The 20,728-nt window shown below is 36.3% G+C and overlaps 1 protein-coding gene across 7 annotated transcripts in view; it reads right to left on the minus strand.

The window, feature by feature from the left end:
- LOC128246764 (high affinity cGMP-specific 3',5'-cyclic phosphodiesterase 9A-like) overlaps window positions 1-20,728 on the minus strand; it is a 75,394-nt gene that overhangs the window by 16,325 nt on the left and 38,341 nt on the right. For all 7 annotated transcript variants that reach the window (XM_052965184.1, XM_052965183.1, XM_052965186.1 and 4 more), the window contains exons 5-8: window positions 12,614-12,753; window positions 7,154-7,295; window positions 3,739-3,834; window positions 2,121-2,243 (exon numbers count right to left, since the gene is read on the minus strand). In XM_052965184.1, coding sequence (XP_052821144.1) covers window positions 2,121-2,243; window positions 3,739-3,834; window positions 7,154-7,295; window positions 12,614-12,753 — 501 coding nt within the window. The remainder of the gene's footprint in view (window positions 1-2,120; window positions 2,244-3,738; window positions 3,835-7,153; window positions 7,296-12,613; window positions 12,754-20,728) is intronic.

Here is a 20,728-nt window from a genome sequence, read left to right on the forward strand (position 1 = left end):
ATGGATTTTAGGTAGCATAAGTCTGTATAAAAATAATAAACATGTGCATTGTGAAGTGGAATCATTGTGCAGTGTGAATGTGTGAGGGTGTGAAATACTCCCTCTGTCTTCATATAGTACAGTACATTGTGTTGTGATGGCAGTGTTGTTCATTGCAACATACCACATGTTCGTAATACTTAGCTGAAGCTGTTGGCATGTTGATAAAATTTACATACAATAAACGGCTGGTGCATGCTTTTACAATTCACAACAACAAAATGTACTATTTAATAACATTTGCAGTTTTTACGATTCAATAAAATTCATCAAATAAACAATTGTGGCGGCTGATTTTGACATATTTCAGTGGATCCTTTCTACGGTATAAAAGTTTTTTTAACCTGATTTTCCATGTATAATTTTGCCTGTGGCCTATCTATGCTAGAGTCCTATACTCGGTCTAATTTGGTAATCAATAATGATACTTTTCTCAGCTATAACATTCTGTGTACCACTGGGTATGTATTTCTGTTTGACCAGCATGTATCTTATATATCATCAAATATTATATCATAAATGATGTGGCCATCATTAAATAGCATCATTATATATTTTCTGTACATAACTAATGTCATAACTTTAGACAGGACGCCTTGGAGGAATGGTGTTGTAAATGTGCTCACTATATAGTCCCGCTATAAGTTTTTAGCACTGCTAATCATTCAATTAGAATTTATGATACAAACAGAATATCAAATTCATTGTCAATAAAACCTTTTTATTTAATTGCTAAATTCCTATTCATTTTTCAAATGGTTCTGTATTTTCAATTAAAACAAATGCTTTAATAAATAACATATTAAATGACCACAAACACAATATCTTATATTTATTAGGCTAAGTTTTTAATACGTGACCTGATGGATGCTTAATTCTATCAGCTACAAATGCAGTGCTACATCACAATACTTACCTAATATGTATTGTTGTAGCCCCGATATAGCACATTTAACTTACCTGATATGCATTGTTGTAGCCAGGACGGCCGAGATCATGACAGATTGCGGATCACTTACCTGATATGCATTGTTGTAGCCAGGTTGGCCGAGATCGTGACAGATTGCGGATCACTAACCTGATATGCATTGTTGTAGCCAGGACGGCCGAGATCGTGACAGATTGCGGATCACTTACCTGATATGCATTGTTGTAGCCAGGACGGCCGAGATCGTGACAGATTGCGGATCACTAACCTGATATGCATTTTTGTAGCCAGGACGGCGGAGATCGTGACAGATTGCGGATCACTTACCTGATATGCATTGTTGTAGCCAGGACGGCCGAGATCGTGACAGATTGCCGATCACTAACCTGATATGCATTGTTGTAGCCAGGACGGCCGAGATCGTGACAGATTGCCGATCACTAACCTGATATGCATTGTTGTAGCCAGGACGGCCGAGAACGTGACAGATTGCCGATCACTAACCTGATATGCATTAAAGTAGCCAGAATATCCGAGATCATGACAGATTGCTGATCACTAACCTGATATGCATTGTTGTAGCCAGGACGGCCGAGATCGTGACAGATTGCTGATCACTAACCTGATATGCATTGATGTAGCCAGGACGGCCGAGATCGTGACAGATTGCTGATCACTAACCTGATATGCATTGATGTAGCCAGGACGGCCGAGATCGTGACAGATTGCGGATCACTTACCTGATATGCATTGTTGTAGCCAGGACGGCCGAGATCGTGACAGATTGCCGATCACTAACCTGATATGCATTGATGTAGCCAGGACGGCCGAGATCGTGACAGATTGCGGATCACTAACCTGATATGCATTGTTGTAGCCAGTACGGCCGAGAACGTGACAGATTGCTGATCACTAACCTGATATGCATTGATGTAGCCAGGATGGCCTAGATCATGACAGATTGCTGATCACTAACCTGATATGCATTGTTGTAGCCAGGATGGCCTAGATCATGACAGATTGCTGATCACTAACCTGATATGCATTGTTGTAGCCAGGATGGGCGAGATCGTGACAGATTGCAGATCACTAACCTAATATGCATTGATGTAGCCAGGATGGCCTAGATCATGACAGATTGCTGATCACTAACCTGATATGCATTGTTGTAGCCAGGATGGCCGAGATCATGACAGATTGCGGAGGTAAGCAGTATGAGTATGTCAATGTCATCCACCATCGACTGGAGATCTACCAACCATGTTAATCCATACATCTGTAATACACACACAGTTATGTAAATCTACTGTGAAATCATTAATGTTCGTGGGGTATTAATGATCGTGGTTTTTGTGGGTTGGGTGATCCACGAATTCAAGATCCCATGAAATATAGACCCTTTATTCACTTGTTCAATTGCCATGTTATGTACATACTATAGTTTATTCCTTACAGAGGCCACAGTATACAGCGTAAATAAACGCCTCACTGTATATCTTACCTTCATCATTTCGTTTATATTATATCTGCCTTAAACAAATAATAAACAAAATCATTTTAATGTGTTTTATAAACCAAATGACAGAAGCACGTGTCTAAACGTGTGCTGTTCATGAAAATCTCCAGGCTAACAAGATGTAAGTGATGAATGTCGGTTCTCGATTTGTTTCTTTTATGAAATAATTAATCAATTACATTGGAGGTTCTGTCAGCACCCAATGTGCAAAACAACGCGTTCAATACACGCATTAAACAAAAACGTGTGAATAAATATTGAAATTATGATATGAAATGATATGATATTCAAAGTGATTAAATTTGTAAAAATTAGCTATCTTTGGTATTGTTCTCTGAAATATACGGACCTTCTCAGTGTTTTCACAGTTTGCAACATTCTTAATTGGTATTCAATTGCTTCGCCTGTCTGTATTTATAATCAGGGTACATCTTCTTTTATGACCTAAATTTCCAATTAAATCGATAATTGACATGGGTATGTGATTGGCATGTCGTACCACTTTAGCAAGTGTCATAAACCGCGTGAACGTAGAAGACAAAAATCACTGACCAGCGCTTGGAGATAATGCAAACGATCGCAGTTTCGATTTTTAAAAAAAAAAATGAAAACCACGAATTCAAGTACCCACGAAATTGAATTGTTTCAGCAAACCACGAAATTTCATGCCAACGAATATAAATGATTTCACAGTATATAACTGTAATATACATAGGATAATGTCAAACCATGTGCATCTGTAATATGCTCAGGATAACTGTAATACAGTTTTTGCCAATCTAAGGGCAATCACTCTCCATTGATTTAAGGAATTTGGCTGTTTAACAAACTTGTTCAAGATATTCTGCCGATACACATTTTGACCAAATTTAGTGATGATTGGACAAAGGGTTCTTAAGTTATTCACTGGACAAGACCAATTTTAGGTATTTTTTATAATTAAAGTGCAATAACTCAAGCACTATGGCTTGTTTACGAACTTGATAAAATTCCCATACAGATTCTGACCAAATATGGTGATTATTGGATAAAGGCTTCTAAAGTTATTGATCAGACAACACTGATTGTAGATAAATTCTATAATAAAAGGGCATCAACTCTCAGGAGGCTCGACTAGCCCTAGGTGAAACTTTAAAAAGTTCCATTCTATGAACAGGCGTATAAAAAGTCCTTTGAAACTCTTTTATTCGGACTAAGGCACCTGTCACCTGAGACTAGACAAATGCCCTGATTAAGAACACTAACCTGTACATACCATCTGTGTGACCATAAAGCAGTGTTTAAAGTTGTGGAAAGGCACGGAATTGTAGCTCCGGTAGATCTCAAACAACCATGTCTGTAGCACCGGTAACTGAAAATACACAATTGTCCAAGGAGTGCTATTTCATAAATATTGTTCAACCTTAATTCAACGTGAGATAATCAACCTCTTTACGTGTAACGTAGGAACGCCACCATATTGCAAGCCACCATATTGCAATATTGTTATTTGCCCACTGATGAGCATGTTTACTAGAAGATCTGTAGGCAAATAAAATTAAACAACCCGACGTAATTGCCACTATTTTTAAAATTTAGTATTGATTACACATGTACATCTGAAACAGGAGCAATGGATGATGCTGTCAGGATGATGCTACTTTTTTCTTTGATGACCAAGGGCCATAACTTTACTAATACTTAGTATTGATGGGTAAACATACACATACTAGACGCATGGGGTCAATGGAAACATGTGCTTTAACTTTCATGCACTTGTATCCTATGTATTTTAGTGCTCCCCAAGGTTTAACAGAATTCTGCATTAACAAAATCTTTAAACAAAATCTGGTCAGCAATGATTTCAACCCACACAGCAAATTTAAGTTGTTGCTGTCATTTTGGTAACAAACTGCGTGTAGACTATAATAACTGAGTTAACAGAAAAAACCTCTTCATTTTATAAGGTCCTCAGACACATAGCATACTGCTCTACCCAGGAATCCTAGCAATGCATTACCGTGAAGGGCTCTTAATGTTACAAGCAATAATGGCATCATTTGTTAAAGCGGAAGTGATTGAAGCAGGTTCATTCGTGCAGAAAACCTGAACTGTAGCTGATAAATACATAATAATTGCCATGTTTTGGTTTGGAAATCACACATAAGCCAGTATTAAACTAAGACCTAAAGGCCGTCCACATTTTGAGATCAGCTTTCAGCAAACTTAACATCTATTTCTTCAGGAATATTTCACAAAAAATCTGCTTTCTGCAGATAAGCACAATATAATGGCCTTGTTTTTGTATTAGAGTAACACACAAACTCTGACAAAATCAAGCTAAAGCTGTCGTAATCCGTAAATTATTAAATCAGCTTTACAATGTTTATGCCAACTGAACATTGCTTCATAAATAATCATATTTTTGCATTCAACTTGAAAAGTACGATAGAGGAGATTGTCAGAGCAGAACAAGATCATTTTTTCCATGCTGTTTGAAGCCTTCTCCTCTAACTTACAAAGAAACATGCTTTATCATGAAAAGCTACCTCAATGATGAAAGAAAACAGTTTTTCATCTTTATGTTCCATTTTTCTTGTCTCACTTATAGAAATATCTGAGCCTTTTTCATCATTCCAGATTGATATTTTTAATGAATACCCTAATACTGTGATAACAGTCCTCCTTGATGTTTAACACTCTAATGTAATAAGGGAATCATCTAATTGCATATTGCATTTCAACGTCAGAACTATACTTTAACATTGAACGTGTAAAGAAGCCATACCTCAAAATTGAATTGGTAAAGAAGACTAGGTCAGAGCCTTACCTCAACATTGAATTGGTAAAGAAGCCTAAGTCAGAGCTATACCTCAACATTGAACTGGTAAAGAAGCCCTAGGTCAGATCCATACCTCAACATTGAACTGGTAAAGAAGCCAAGGTCAGAGCCATACCTCAACATTGAACTGGTAAAGAAGCCCTAGGTCAGAACAATACCTCACATTGAACAAGTAAAGAAGCCAAAGCCAGAGCCATACCTCAACATTGAACTGGTAAAGAAGCCCTAGGTCAGATCCATACCTCAACATTGAACTAGTAAAGAAGCCTAGGTCAGATCCATACCTCAACATTGAACTAGTAAAGAAGCCTAAGGCAGAACCTTACCTCAACATTGAACTGGTAAAGAAGCCTAGGTCAGATCCATACCTCAACATTGAACTGGTAAAGAAGCCCTAGGTCAGATCCATACCTCAACATTGAACTAGTAAAGAAGCCTAAGGCAGAGCCTTACCTCAACATTGAACTGGTAAAGAAGCCTAAGTCAGAGCCATATCTCAACATTAAACTGTTAAAGAAGCCTAAGTCAGAGCCATATCTCAACATTAAACTGTTAAAGAAGCCTAAGTCAGAGCCTTACCTCAACATTAAACTGTTAAAGAAGCCTAAGTCAGAGCCATATCTCAACATTAAACTAGTTAAGAAGCCTAAGGCAGAGCCTTACCTCAACATTGAATTGGTAAAGAAGCCTAGGTCAGATCCATACCTCAACATTGAACTGGTAAAGAAGCCCTAGGTCAGATCCATACCTCAACATTGAACTAGTAAAGGAGCCTAAGGCAGAGCCTTACCTCAACATTGAACTGGTAAAGAAGCCTAGGTCAGATCCATACTTCAACATTGAACTGGTAAAGAAGCCCTAGGTCAGATCCATACCTCAACATTGAACTGGTAAAGAAGCCTAGGTCCTAGCCTTACCTTAACATTGAACTGGATAAGAAGCCTAGATCAGAGCCATACCTCAACATTGAACTGGATAAGAAGCCTAGATAATAGCCATACCTCAACATTGAACTGGATAAGAAGCCTAGGTCAGATCCATACCTCAACATTGAACTGGATAAGAAGCCTATGTCCGAGCCTTACCTTAACATTGAACTGGAAAAGAAGCCTAGGTCAGATCCATACCTCAACATTGAACTGGTAAAGAAGCCTAGGTCAGAGCCTTACCTTAACATTGAACTGGATAAGAAGCCTAGATCAGAGCCATACCTCAACACTGAACTGGATAAGAACCCTTGATCAGAGCCATACCTCAAAAGTGAACTTTGAAAGGCAGCCTAGATCAGCGCCATACCGCAACGTTGAACGTTGAAAGGAAGCCTTGATCAGAGCCATACCTCAATGCTAAACTTTGAAAGGAATCCTTGATCAGAGCCATACCTCAATGTTGAACTTTGAAAGGAAGCCTTGATCAGAGCCATACCTCAATGTTGAACTTTGAAAGGAAGCCTTGATCCGAGCCATACCTCAATGTTGAACTTTGAAAGGAATCCTTGATCAGAGCCATACCTAAATGTTGAACTTTGAAGTAAGCCTAGATCAGAGCCAAACCTGAATGTTGAACTTTGAAAGGAAGCCTTGATGAGAGCCATACCTGAATGTTGAACTTTGAAAGGAAGCCTTGATGAGAGCCATACCTGAATGTTGAACTTTGACATAAGCCTTGATGAGAGCCATACCTGAATGTTGAACTTTGATATAAGCCTTGATGAGAGCCATACCTAGTGTTGAACTTTGAAGTAAGCCTTGATCAGAGCCATACCTGAATGTTGAACTTTGAAAGGAAGCCTTGATCAGAGCCATACCTAAATGTTGAACTTTGAAGTAAGCCTAGATCAGAGCCATACCTCAATGTTGAACTTTGAAAGGAAGCCGAGGTCAATGTACATCTGTTGTAACAAGACAAGCATCTCGGGATCATCCCACTGCCAGTTGTCGAATGTTGGCTTCCGTAAATACTGCCGTACCTCGTCTGTGATCTGTACTTGACTGAAACACACACACACAAAAAAAATCAAGTATGTATTTAAACCAGTCTATGCAAATGTTTATTGCTAGTTACTGTTGTAGAAAGTCAGTTTTGTATTTCATACTGTCATAACCTGTCCCCTGTGTTGAAATAGAAAAGTAAATTTGTCAAGACGTTTTTGTTTTTATTTTTGCATTCAAGATATATGGTCAATTTTCAAACACATTGTTTAACTTCAGCTTCTGTAAATACTGTCATACCTCTCCTGTGAATTGTACTCAACTGAATCAAACATAAACTGTCAAAAGTATCCTTCCTACCAGTCTAGGCAACTCTACTTGCCAGTTGTCTTGTTAAATATTGCGATACACAGCATTGGTGGAATGAGGCCTGGCCTCACGGATAAGTTGTTTTTCACCTCTCTCACTGACTCAAATGTTTGAAGCCCTCAATTGATTTACCTAGATCTATTTATTAATCAATTTTCACAGGTTATGTCAAAGACTTTTAAACAACCTAATTTACAAATAGATCTTATCAGGGCCTTATGAAATTAGCCTCAATTATCATCACCAAACTTGTCAATTTTTTATCATTCAAGGGCCAATTTAACCTTTGAGTTGATTGTGTGATCTGGCTGTTGATTTAACTCTGTCGCGATATCATGCCAATAAACATTGTCACCTAGTTTTGTAACAATTGGATAACAAATGGTAAAGTTAGGGAGGGGAAATTAAAGTGTGACACCATCAATGATGTACAGTGTTTCCTTGGGTATAGAAGGAAGCCCAATCTTAGTGAGTTTTGCCTTTAACCTGAATGGAGCCAAGATATAAAACATGTGTGAAATATGTGATCTGTACTTGACTGTTATACAAAATATCAAGAGCAGTCGTACAGCAGCGTGTTTGACCATATGCTGCTTTGTCTTAGAAATGTATACAACAATGATGTAATATGTGCCAGTCGAAAAACAATAAGTAAGTCAAATTAAAAAGAAAATAAAGAAATGCTGCAATGCAATGAAACAAGGTTTTCAATGATTGACAGAAGAATTTCAGTCTTCCTTGTGTGATTCATGTTCAACTTTTTTTTCTTTTATCAGTTACCTTGACCTTGACCTTAAACCTAGAGCCCCGAAATGCAATCCCATGACAGTCCCCTATAAATTCTTCCTGAAATAACAAGTTCTCAATAATTATGCCAACCCTAACTAAAGTTAGTTGGTACCAACTGTTTTCTATTTTTAGTAACACTGACCTTTACCACAAATGCAATCCCATGAAAGGTCTCCATCAACTCTTTCAATATACCAAGTTCAGTCACAACATATTAACCCATACATGCCATATTTCTGAGAGGCTTCCCAGGGGATTTTGGTCTGAATTCCAGGAGATTTTGATATTACACCAGGGCATTTTTACACGGCAAAATTTTGAGCAATATCTGCATTTATAATATAAGAATAAATACAGAAATACACTCTAATTACAATAATTTTTGGACTAAGTCATCATGGTCCTTCATGGAATTTCACACTCATAATATTATGGATGCTTTCCACTGTAAACCTTAAGCAAGTTTAAAAAAAATAAAAAAAAATCCAGAGGATATTGCGACCCGGTGATGGGTCGTAATTCCGGCGGATTCCCCCCCCCCCCCCCCCGCCGGGGAATATGGCATGTAAATTATAACCCTAATAAATGTTAATGACAGCAGTACTAACCATTTTTATATTTTTAGTAACAGTGACCTTGCCCAAACACAATCCCATGAAAGGACACACTGTGCCCTAAAACTTCAACTTAAGTCCTTAGTCAATCAGGGGCCATAATTTGTTTTAATATGAAATGGCGTTATGAAACCTAATTGTAAGATAGTCATAAATAATTGTGTGAAGTATAAAGCCAATTAAATGAAGGGTATAATAGAAGTTATAAGAAAAAATCCGAACTTGCCAACAAACTTTAACTTGACACAGAGTGCTCTAAATCTTTGACGTAACAACCTAAGTCAATCAGGGGCTATAATTTGTATTGAGGATAGTATGGAGCTTGTAACCTCATTGTGTGATGGTCCTGAACAACTATGTGAAGTATTAAGTGAAGTGAATGAAGGGTAATGTTGTTATGAAAATGTCAACTTGTTCTCAAACTTTAACCAGCCGCTGAAGCAGATGCTGGGGCGAGTAGTTAGTATAATAGCCTCCTTATTCTTTGAATAGTCAAACCAAAAATGTCCTGATGTTATATTTTTTTCAGAAATGTATAGAAGTACTGTCATTCCACATGCATCCATAAATTATACTTGAATGGAACAAAACATTTACCAGTACAGCTTATTGGCAAAACTGTTTTTTTTTACAAATATTGTGGAAAAATAAACCTTTATTAGAACTAAACTACCCATTCAAGACATTGATGGTTTTTTTTTTTTTTTTTTTTTTAAATTGATTTAAAAGCATTACACACAATCAAACAAGGGACATAGCTTGACAATTACAAAAGTCAGAGTTATGGGCCTTTCTGTATGTGTGTGTATTGTCTCTAGCAACATGTGTTCCAAGTTCAAAATCATTCACAGTTTTTTTTAGGTATATTCAAGGTTTCAGTTTTAGTGTTTGCTGCAGACAACAACATCAGAGCTATCAAGGCTATTCCAATACATTAACTTTTTTTCTTCGAAAAACAGAAGCCACAAAAAAGTATGAGATATATTTATCTAAAAAACAGAATAAACTCAAATCAACTGTTTGGCAAAATCCTCTGAATTATGTACTGTTCAGATACAATAAAATCAGCATTAAATAAGAATTTGTCACAATTTATGAAAAGGTTAGACATTCTAAGCTTAAATGCTGTGCATTAGCTCGACAGCAGGTGATTATTTATTTCATTCAACAGATATCACTCTGCAAAATTCCCATATAAATATGATATGTCAATAAAAATAATCATACACTTAACGTTACTACAAGGTAAGTATGAGAAAAAATTCCATTTACTTTTGCCTTCCAGTGAGTACTCACAAAATTAATACAACTCCTAAATAAATCCAAAGTTATGTTGATTTCAGGGTATAAAAGTGGTGATGGTAGAGCGGTGGTGGTGTTGGTGATGATGATGATGATGATGATGATGATGATGATGATGATGATGGTGATGGTGATGATCAGGGCTTCTAAAACTTTGGAACCTCAATCGGTCCGGACCCGGCGACGACCCCCCCCCCCCCACACACACACACACAAAAGAAAGACCTGTTCAATAGTCCGATTTTATAGAAATGTCTTACATTTTCGCGACGTCTTTTCTTTCAATATTTTTTGCCATGTGGCAATTCGTAACAGGGCTCTAGAGCCAGCATAGCTGATTCGGATAGTCATTGATACAAGTTTAATTCAAATGAGATTCTCATCGAGTTCTGCGGCGTTTCTAACAAGAAAGACTGTGATCGTAATTAACTGTGGCTGTCAGGAGGCGGTCAGACGACAAAAAGTGAAACAGTATTATGATTTATTTGCTTAATGCTTCTTTAGTGGGTCAACATTCAACTGATAATCTTGAATAATAGTATATATATAGATTTATAATTGGGGCAACAAGCTTAAAGTGTGATATCGACAATGATTTTTTCATTACTGCGAATAAATATGACGTAAGCGGCAGACTCAGCTGTCAGACTATGTAGTTAATCAAGCGTATCGCTGTTGATATCCTATATATTATTACGTTAATTCATTCGGTATTTTAATGCTTTCACGAATTAACAATAACATGCATTTATCTTTAAAGCCGTTTTTAACCAGCAATGGTTCTTTTAAATTATAACAATTTAAATTTAACCGTTTTGTAGTCAACAAACGGATATCATGTAATGACCGACGACGACATATAGCATATTGCCATGTGAAAATATGGACCGATTTTAACACTTAATCAGGAAAGCTGCAAGGAGATAATTAACACATAGTTTGTTTAATTGTGTCTTCTGCTTATACCAAAACACGTGATTGGACCGATTGCAAGCGTCTGCTAATTAACAGATAGGCTATAGAGTGATCAGCGTAGCGGAAAAAGCTACTGGTCGCATCGGTCTCATAGTAACCAAGACACTTTTATGACCTATTGGATGTAGTTTTGAATGTGTGAATGACCCATGAATGTTTGTGTATTACAATTTCTACATCTTTTACTGACTTAGTCGTTTTGGACCGAAATTACAAAAAAAATTAGAAAATTTCGGACCGATTTTTTTTTACACTTGGTCAAAATCGGTCCAGACCGGCAAATTGCCGGTTTTTAGAAGCCCTGGTGATGATAGTGATGGCAATGATGAAAATGCTGACAAAGAAGAAAAAAAAATATTATTAACAAACATTGATTGTAATGTTGGAAATTTGATAATATATTTAAAAGTGAACTCTTGTCAAATTTCTGAGTAGATGTGATGTTAATTACCTTATCTCTTTCTATCTTATAATAATATTTTGAAAGAGAATAGCCATTTTGTTTAACTATGTGAGATATAAAGCAATGAAAACACTATAAATCTTTATAAAAAATCTCATAAATATCAGATGTTTGCTAGCTCAGGTAACTAATCAAAAAATGTTTTCCCAAAGGCAAACTTAGCTTTTGCAAATTGAATATGTTTCCTGCTGGCATTGCCCATTTTTTGGAATGTGAATAAAATTGGTAAAATTTTGTTTATTAAACAGCCAAATTAACTCTGGAGTTGATTGTGTGATCTGGTTGTTGATTTAACTCAGTCGTGATATAATGTCAATAAACATTGTACCCAAGTTTGGTAAAGATTGAATAACCTAGAGAGTGGAAATTAAAGTGTGACAACACTGCTGATTAATCAGGACAACAGACTATATATATATATATTATGCTCCCAATGTCATGCAGGCAACATAACAACATAACAACCTATATGGCAGTTTAAGGCAAAGTTTCCAGTGGTTGATGAAATAAAGAAAGTCCCATACATAAGTACTTCATCACTGATTCAAATAATGGAAGCCCTCATATGTGATTTATGTAGACATATTTTATTTTTACCAATAATTTTTGATCAAGTTAATTTTGCCCATTATTCTCAGTCAATTGAGGAGCAATATTAAACTTGACAATTATCAAATCAAGACTAACGGGCCTTGAACATCAAATTGGTATGCGTTTACCAAGTTTCAAATGTTTTGGCAAGAAGGAAAAGCCTTGAATTTAAAGCTATGATAAAGACTGTGAGTTACCTCAACTTTTTATTGAGCTATAAATGTCTACATTACAAAAGCATAAAGAAATGTTCAAATATACAATAAAATTCGCACCTCATACGTATGTACTTTTCGTAGATGTGTTTATCATGGTCATCGTTCCGTTGTAACGCACGCTTGTCCCAAAATGGCTGTAATGAAGTCCCAGAACTGATGTCCTTAAATAATCCCAGCCAGCTTAGATGTTCTACACCCTGAAATATATACAAAATTAGATGAATTAATTTGGAAATTATTTATTTCTCAGGTTATATATGTCTTGCTGGAGAAGTAAGGGGGAGATGTCCAGTGCAGTGGTCCTGCTTTCCTGACCCATGTCCAGCTAAAGGGGTCAAGGGACAAGTAACCTCCAAGCCTGTCCTGCATAAGGGTTCTGGGAGCACGATCACCTAGGAAATCATTTCTGGCATTTCTCAGAAATTAAAAGCAGTACTCTTTCTGAAAATGATGTTCAGTCCCGGCCTTGGGTATGTTTCTTCCAGTATTACACCAATAGCATTCTTTAATCTGTTTATCCAATGTTTCAAATAATTATCTTTATTTTAGATTTCAAATCACTACCCGGGGCAAAAACTGAAATTCCTTTACTTTAATAGTAATGTTTTTGTGCGTTTAACAAATTTAACAGACAAAATGATGCTTGTAAACTTGCAATAAGAAAAGTAAAAGGCAACTACAATTAAGCTATTTAACATAAACATTTCACTGACATAAAACTGAAGACACACTTCTGCTCAACTGAAAACATTCTTGGTTGAACTTTTTTTAGCAATTAAGCAAAGGTAGTTCAGTGAACAATTCCTTCAATTGTTTACATTTAATGTAAGGAGTATCTACACAAATATTTTCAGGGGGTTAACTTTTTAGTCTTCATTATTTTGTGAAAAATGAAATTGAAAAAGACCCAATTTTTGCATTTACTTTAAAAAGTCAAATTGAACTAATACTCTAAAAGTCAAAGAGTAACATAATAATATATTATGATTTTAAAGGAAATACCGAGTGAAAAAAACTACAGGGTGTTAATGTACAAAACTGTTCTATGACCTTGACATTGAAAAAGTAACCTTGGTCATTAAGACATCTAATTTTAATGTGCTTACTATGTAACTTGTCCACACTTAAACCAATACAAATATACAATGCAAAAACAACATTCTCTAATAATTCTGCTAACAATATACATATGTAAAAAAGTCTAACAGGAGCTTGATAAAAGTCTTAAAGAGTTTTGAGACACAAATATGTTATACAGAATTTGCAAGCCCTAATTGAAGCCAAAACTAAATTCAATATAACTTGCTTACAGCCATATTGGGAGATGGCAAATGAGACTCGACGAGCCTAATCTGAGCAATCATATTTATTTCAGGGAAATGATTCTTTCAGCAGCGCAGTCCTCGACCCTAATGTCCAGTGTCATTATCCAATCTTGGGGGCGTTAGATTTACTTAGCATATATATTTCCTCCAAATACAAGATGTTTACAAATTTTCTGTATCACAATTCTAAGCAATTACTTGCTTTCGGAGGCGTTTGATTTGCTTAGTAAAGATATATCCCCGAATTTTCTGTATCTCAATTTCAATACATTTGATTTGCCTAAAGCATGGATTGTGTCTTCAAATAATCTATTTTGTTATTTCATTTTCGATATCTGAATCTGAATACAATACAATTTGGATCCAGTAATAAGATACCAGGCTTTGTGTTCATGAATTTGCTCTTGAGAAAGTTAACAGAGTATTAAATAACACATCAATAAAAAATCTTTAGGTAAAAGTGGTCTTTCGATTTATTACAAAGAAAAAAATATCTAATTGACAAAATAACACCCAGCTGTTACCGACATATTATTCTGTGCCAATTATGATAATAGAAGCATGCTGATTTTGCAAATGTCAAATAAAATATCAGTCTATATTGTATCATACTACAAGTTGGGTGTTATTATTTCTTGAAGTATGTCAATGCCATGCTAAATGACAGTCTTGGAAAATGCCAGTAACCTAATTGTATACAAATGGGATCTTCCTGGCAACTTCTATACTATTCAATATTTTCTAAACCAATATGACAATAACATTGATACTGATGTGGCCTTTCTTGGCCAATGACAGTAACATTGATACTGATGTGGCCTTTCTTGGCCAATGACAGTAACATTGATACTGATGTGGCCTTTCTTGGCCAATGACAGTAACATTGATACTGATGTGGCCTTTCTTGGCCAATGACAGTAACATTGATACTGATGTGGCCTTTCTTGGCCAATGACAGTAACATTGATAGTGATGTGGCTGAGTTTCTTGGCCAATGACAGTAACATTGATACTGATGTGGCTGAGTTTCTTGGCCAATGACAGTAACATTGATACTGATGTGGCCTTTCTTGGCCAATGACAGTAACATTGATACTGATGTGGGTGCTTTTCAAAATAATGAGGCAAAAGTGTGACATAGGGGTTGAAAATTCAAAACCAGTTTTCATGATTGTCACCTATTTTAAATGAAAGTAAATACTTCAAATTACACGGAAATAACTTTGGGAAAGTATCAGGAAATACAAATAAAAAAATATTATTTTGACCATAAATCCAAATATTGCGAACATTTCTAACAATATGGGTGATTTATAAAAGTGTCTTATGACAAGAACCTAGCATAAATCAGATGCTTTTTCTGAATTTTATAATCAGTAATTGGTACCTGTGTGTAGTCATGTGCATAATAACTCAGTTGTTTAAGAAAAATAAAAAAAATCAACACATTTTGTCTAAATTTGAAACCAAAAAAATTTTGTTACCTCACAAAGTTTTTGCTGTATTATTAAAACAAGAATCAAATAAGGGAAAAATCTACATATACCTCACCTTATGCATCTTTATAGACCACATACCAAATTTCAAGAATGTATTGTAACTTACAATTGCCAAATTTTTCATTTCAAAATTGAGCTATTTTTCGGTGCACACTCTGGGGACACATATTGGAAGCCAATATAATATGCATTTATCTTTTATGTTAATAAAAAATTATTTGTGATCAACTTAAGACATTTCTGTGTATATGATAGAGTGTATTCCTCAAAATTTCTTCAAAATTCAACAGCATGTTATGATGCAAATGGAAAATAATGGCTAAGAGAACAACTTACAGCAAACAGTCACATATATAACATTTATTACTTCTTATTAAGTCCAAATATATGAAAATATCATCAATGGTAATATAAAGTACTAGAATTCATACATGTTTAGTACTTTGTTATGTAATGGAAAGGGTGCACAGGGGACAAATCATAATGCAAGTAATATTTTTAATTATGTAATTATTTTTATAACTTAACTTTTCTTGGTAAACATTTTTACGATAAGATGAACTGTACTTTCAGTAAAGCTTGAAACAATACTGTAAATGTTTGAAAGATTACATTAGAGTCTACAAAACTAAATTTCTAAACAATGGAATAAAATATGTCCACAGAGTGGAATAAAGTTTTTGGTCTCAATGCACCTTTTACCATTAAACACTTTTGTGAACATGTGATGTCTAAATTAAAAGATGTCTCTTTGCCTTTGGCATCCTACTCAATAGAATCAAGTATCTATTTTATTAGGCATTATTCAAGAAATAAATTCAAGAAACTTTTGGTTTCCACAAGGATTTAATTTCACTTTGGTCCATTTTTAGGCACTCAAATTGCCAAAGACTTTTCTTGCAACTCTACATATTCTTAGCATTGCTTGTGTATAGGAGATGCCTTTTTATTTTTTTCCTGATTTAGTTGGTGTGCCTACTTTTTTTATGACTATGACTGACAGACATCACCAATTGTGTAATTTTCTACAACATGACTTATTTTAAGACCTTCACTTCAGTATGGCATTCTTTACCAGACGGTTAATTGTGGAGGCCCATGCCATGGAATCCCTCTGAAGGGGTTGTTTTGCATGTTGTGCCTTTTCTGAACTGATGCTGCTTAAACTGTGTGTGTTCATACCTTCTCATTTTAACCTTTCTTCTTTTAATCTGTCTGTCATTTTCTGGACTTTTATTGTTCCTTCATTTCGCTTCATTTTATTTCTTCTCTGCATCTGCTTCTTTAGTTTCTCCTTTTCTTTTATTTGTAAATCATATAGGATCTATTTGTCCTCTTTCTGATGTGACATTTCTGGGACAATGACAGTAACATTGATACTGATTTGACATTTCTGGGACAATGACAGTTAAAGTGATACTGATTTGACATTTCTGGGTCAATGACAGTTAAAGTGATACTGATTTGACATTTCTGGGACAATGACAATAACATTGATACTGATGTGACATTTCTGGGACAATGACAGTAACATTGATACCGATGTGACATTTCTGGGACAATGACAGTAACATTGATACTGATGTGACATTTCTGGGACAATGACAGTAACATTGATACTGATGTGACATTTCTGGGACAATGACAGTAACATTGATACTGATGTGACATTTCTGAGACAATGACAGTAACATTGATACTGATTTGACATTTCTGAGACAATGACAGTTAAAGTGATACTGATTTGACATTTCTGGGACAATGACAGTTAAAGTGATACTGATTTGACATTTCTGGGACAATGACAGTTAAAGTGATACTGATGTGACATTTCTGGGACAATGACAGTTAAAGTGATACTGATGTGACATTTCTGGGACAATGACAGTAACGTGACATTTCTGGGCCAATGACAGTAATATTGATACTAATGTGACATTTCTGGGACAATGACAGTTAAAGTGATACTGATGTTCTATCTAGACAAAAGAAAATAACTTTTATACTGATACTGTTGTGACCTTTACAGATAAACGCCAGTGACTTTGAATCCTTTGTAATCTGTCTGGACAAATGCCATATACAACATCCTCGATTACCTACATGAAGCTACAAAAAACACAAGCTGGGAGTGTTTGACAGTATTCATAGCCACTACTAAATCTTGTAGTATCTCTATGTAACTTAGTGCCAATGTCTTTATTGATCATGTTCAAAAGGCTTAAATGGCCAGAAACATGCCATTAACAAGTGACATGAATATGACAATTCTTGAACCTATATCATCAACAGGATACTCATTGCTTATGTTATGTTATGTAGAAAGGTTGAACTTGCTTTCTAGATGTTTATCTCAGTATGTCTGTTAGGAAAGGGAATGACAGATTCACATATGATGAAATCCCTAGCGGAGCTAAATTTGTCTGAATATCCAAAGAAATTTTATAAGCTGCCTGTATTCTTCAATAAGTGAAACCTGTGACCCATGCAAACTTGTTGACGCTACCTATTTGCAGGAGCAGTAACATAAAATTTACACCCGGTTTATTAAAGCAAAAAGTGTAAGCAGCGTATTTTATCTACCTTGTAAAACGGCACAGGGCGAATGCCAAGCATATTACTAAAAAGCCAGAGTTCTATGTCTTGCTATACATGTGCCTTTTGTCTATAGAGTTATGGGTCTTGATATACATGTGCCTTTTGTCTCTAGAGTTATGGGTCTTGATATACATGTGCCTTTTGTCTCTAGAGTTATGGGTCTTGATATACATGTGCCTTTTGTCTCTATAGTTATGGGTCTTGCTATACATGTGCCTATTGTCTCTAGAGTTACAGGTCTTGCTATACATGTGCCTATTGTCTCTAGAGTTATGGGTCTTGATATACATGTGCCAATTGTCTATAGAGTTATGGGTCTTGATATACATGTGCCTTTTGTCTCTAGAGTTATGGGTCTTGATATACATGTGCCTTTTGTCTCTAGAGTTATGGGTCTTGATATACATGTGCCAATTGTCTATAGAGTTATGGATCTTGATTTACATGTGCCTTTTGACTCTTGAGTTATGGGTCTTGATATACATGTGCCAATTGTCTGTAGAGTTATGGGTCTTGCTATACATGTGCCTCTTGTCTCCAGGGTTACGGGTCTTGCTATACATGTGCCTTTGTCTCTAGAGTTACAGGTCTTGCTATACATGTGCCTATTGTCTCTAGAGTTACGGGTCTTGATATACATGTGCCTATTGTCTCCAGGGTTACGGGTCTTGCTATACATGTGCCTTTGTCTCTAGAGTTACAGGTCTTGCTATACATGTGCCTATTGTCTCTAGAGTTACGGGTCTTGATATACATGTGCCTATTGTCTCCAGGGTTACGGGTCTTGCTATACATGTGCCTTTGTCTCTAGAGTTACAGGTCTTGCTATACATGTGCCTATTGTCTCTAGAGTTACAGGTCTTGCTATACATGTGCCTATTGTCTCTAGAGTTACGGGTCTTGATATACATGTGCCTATTGTCTCCAGGGTTACGGGTCTTGATATACATGTGCCTATTGTCTCCAGGGTTACGGGTCTTGATATACATGTGCCTATTGTCTCTAGAGTTACGGGTCTTGATATACATGTGCCTATTGTCTCCAGGGTTACGGGTCTTGATATACATGTGCCTTTTGTCTCTAGAGTTACGGGTCTTGATATACATGTGCCTATTGTCTCTAGAGTTACAGGTCTTGCTATACATGTGCCTTTGTCTCCAGGGTTACGGGTCTTGATATACATGTGCCTATTGTCTCCAGGGTTACGGGTCTTGATATACATGTGCCTATTGTCTCTAGAGTTACGGGTCTTGATATACATGAGCCTATTGTCTCCAGGGTTACGGGTCTTGATATACATGTGCCTATTGTCTCCAGGGTTACGGGTCTTGATATACATGTGCCTATTGTCTCCAGGGTTACGGGTCTTGATATACATGTGCCTATTGTCTCTAGAGTTATGGGTCTTGCCATACATGTGCCTATTGTCTCTAGAGTTACGGGTCTTGATATACATGTGCCTATTGTCTCCAGGGTTACGGGTCTTGCTATACATGTGCCTTTGTCTCTAGAGTTACAGGTCTTGCTATACATGTGCCTATTGTCTCTAGAGTTACGGGTCTTGATATACATGTGCCTATTGTCTATAGAGTTATGGGTCTTGCTATACATGTGCCTATTGTCTCCAGGGTTACGGGTCTTGCTATACATGTGCCTTTGTCTCTGGAGTTACAGGTCTTGCTATACATGTGCCTTTGTCTCTAGAGTTACAGGTCTTGCTATACATGTGCCTATTGTCTCTAGAGTTACGGGTCTTGATATACATGTGCCTATTGTCTATAGAGTTATGGGTCTTGCTATACATGTGCCTATTGTCTCCAGGGTTACGGGTCTTGCTATACATGTGCCTTTGTCTCTGGAGTTACAGGTCTTGCTATACATGTGCCTATTGTCTCTAGAGTTACAGGTCTTGCTATACATGTGCCTATTGTCTCTAGAGTTACGTGTCTTGATATACATGTGCCTATTGTCTATAGAGTTATGGGTCTTGCTATACATGTGCCTATTGTCTCCAGGGTTACGGGTCTTGCTATACATGTGCCTTTGTCTCTGGAGTTACGGGTCTTGCTATACATGTGCCTATTGTCTCTAGAGTTACAGGTCTTGCTATACATGTGCCTATTGTCTCTAGAGTTACAGGTCTTGCTATACATGTGCCTATTGTCTCTAGAGTTACGGGTCTTGCTATACATGTGCCTATTGTCTCTAGAGTTATGGATCTTGCTATACATGTGCCTTTTGTCTCTAGAGTTATGGGTCTTGCCATACATCTGCCAATACTGTTGACGACTACAACAATGACACCAAGGCCTTGACAAATTAATTCACCCATTTTTGCGCAACAGAGGAAGGAAAAAGGGTTTAAGTGTTGATCAGATAATTTCCTTTTATTGCTGCAATGCACAAACCTCTGATCATTTCAAACAGGCAATGCCCACAGACTAATATTTTATGACAATTCCTGGAATAAATCTTATCAGTTTTAATCAGAGTTTCCTTTTCTGGACACAAACTGTTTAAGGCTGCATATTGGCTGTTGATTTATAGCACAATTTGTTAGAATGGTTCTATATCATTTAATAAAATTGTTTGGAGAATATTTCTACGGTTCGCTTTCCTCGAAATAGAAGGTAATGAATGGTGTTCGAAGACAGAAAAGGAAAAGAAGTACAATACAATGGTACTTAAGAACTTATTATTTGTCAATTGTCAGACTATATAGAGCTAGCATTTTATACCTGCCCCTTCCC

Source organism: Mya arenaria, chromosome 9 (assembly GCF_026914265.1).
Source record: "Mya arenaria isolate MELC-2E11 chromosome 9, ASM2691426v1".
Lineage (NCBI taxonomy): Eukaryota > Metazoa > Mollusca > Bivalvia > Myida > Myidae > Mya > Mya arenaria.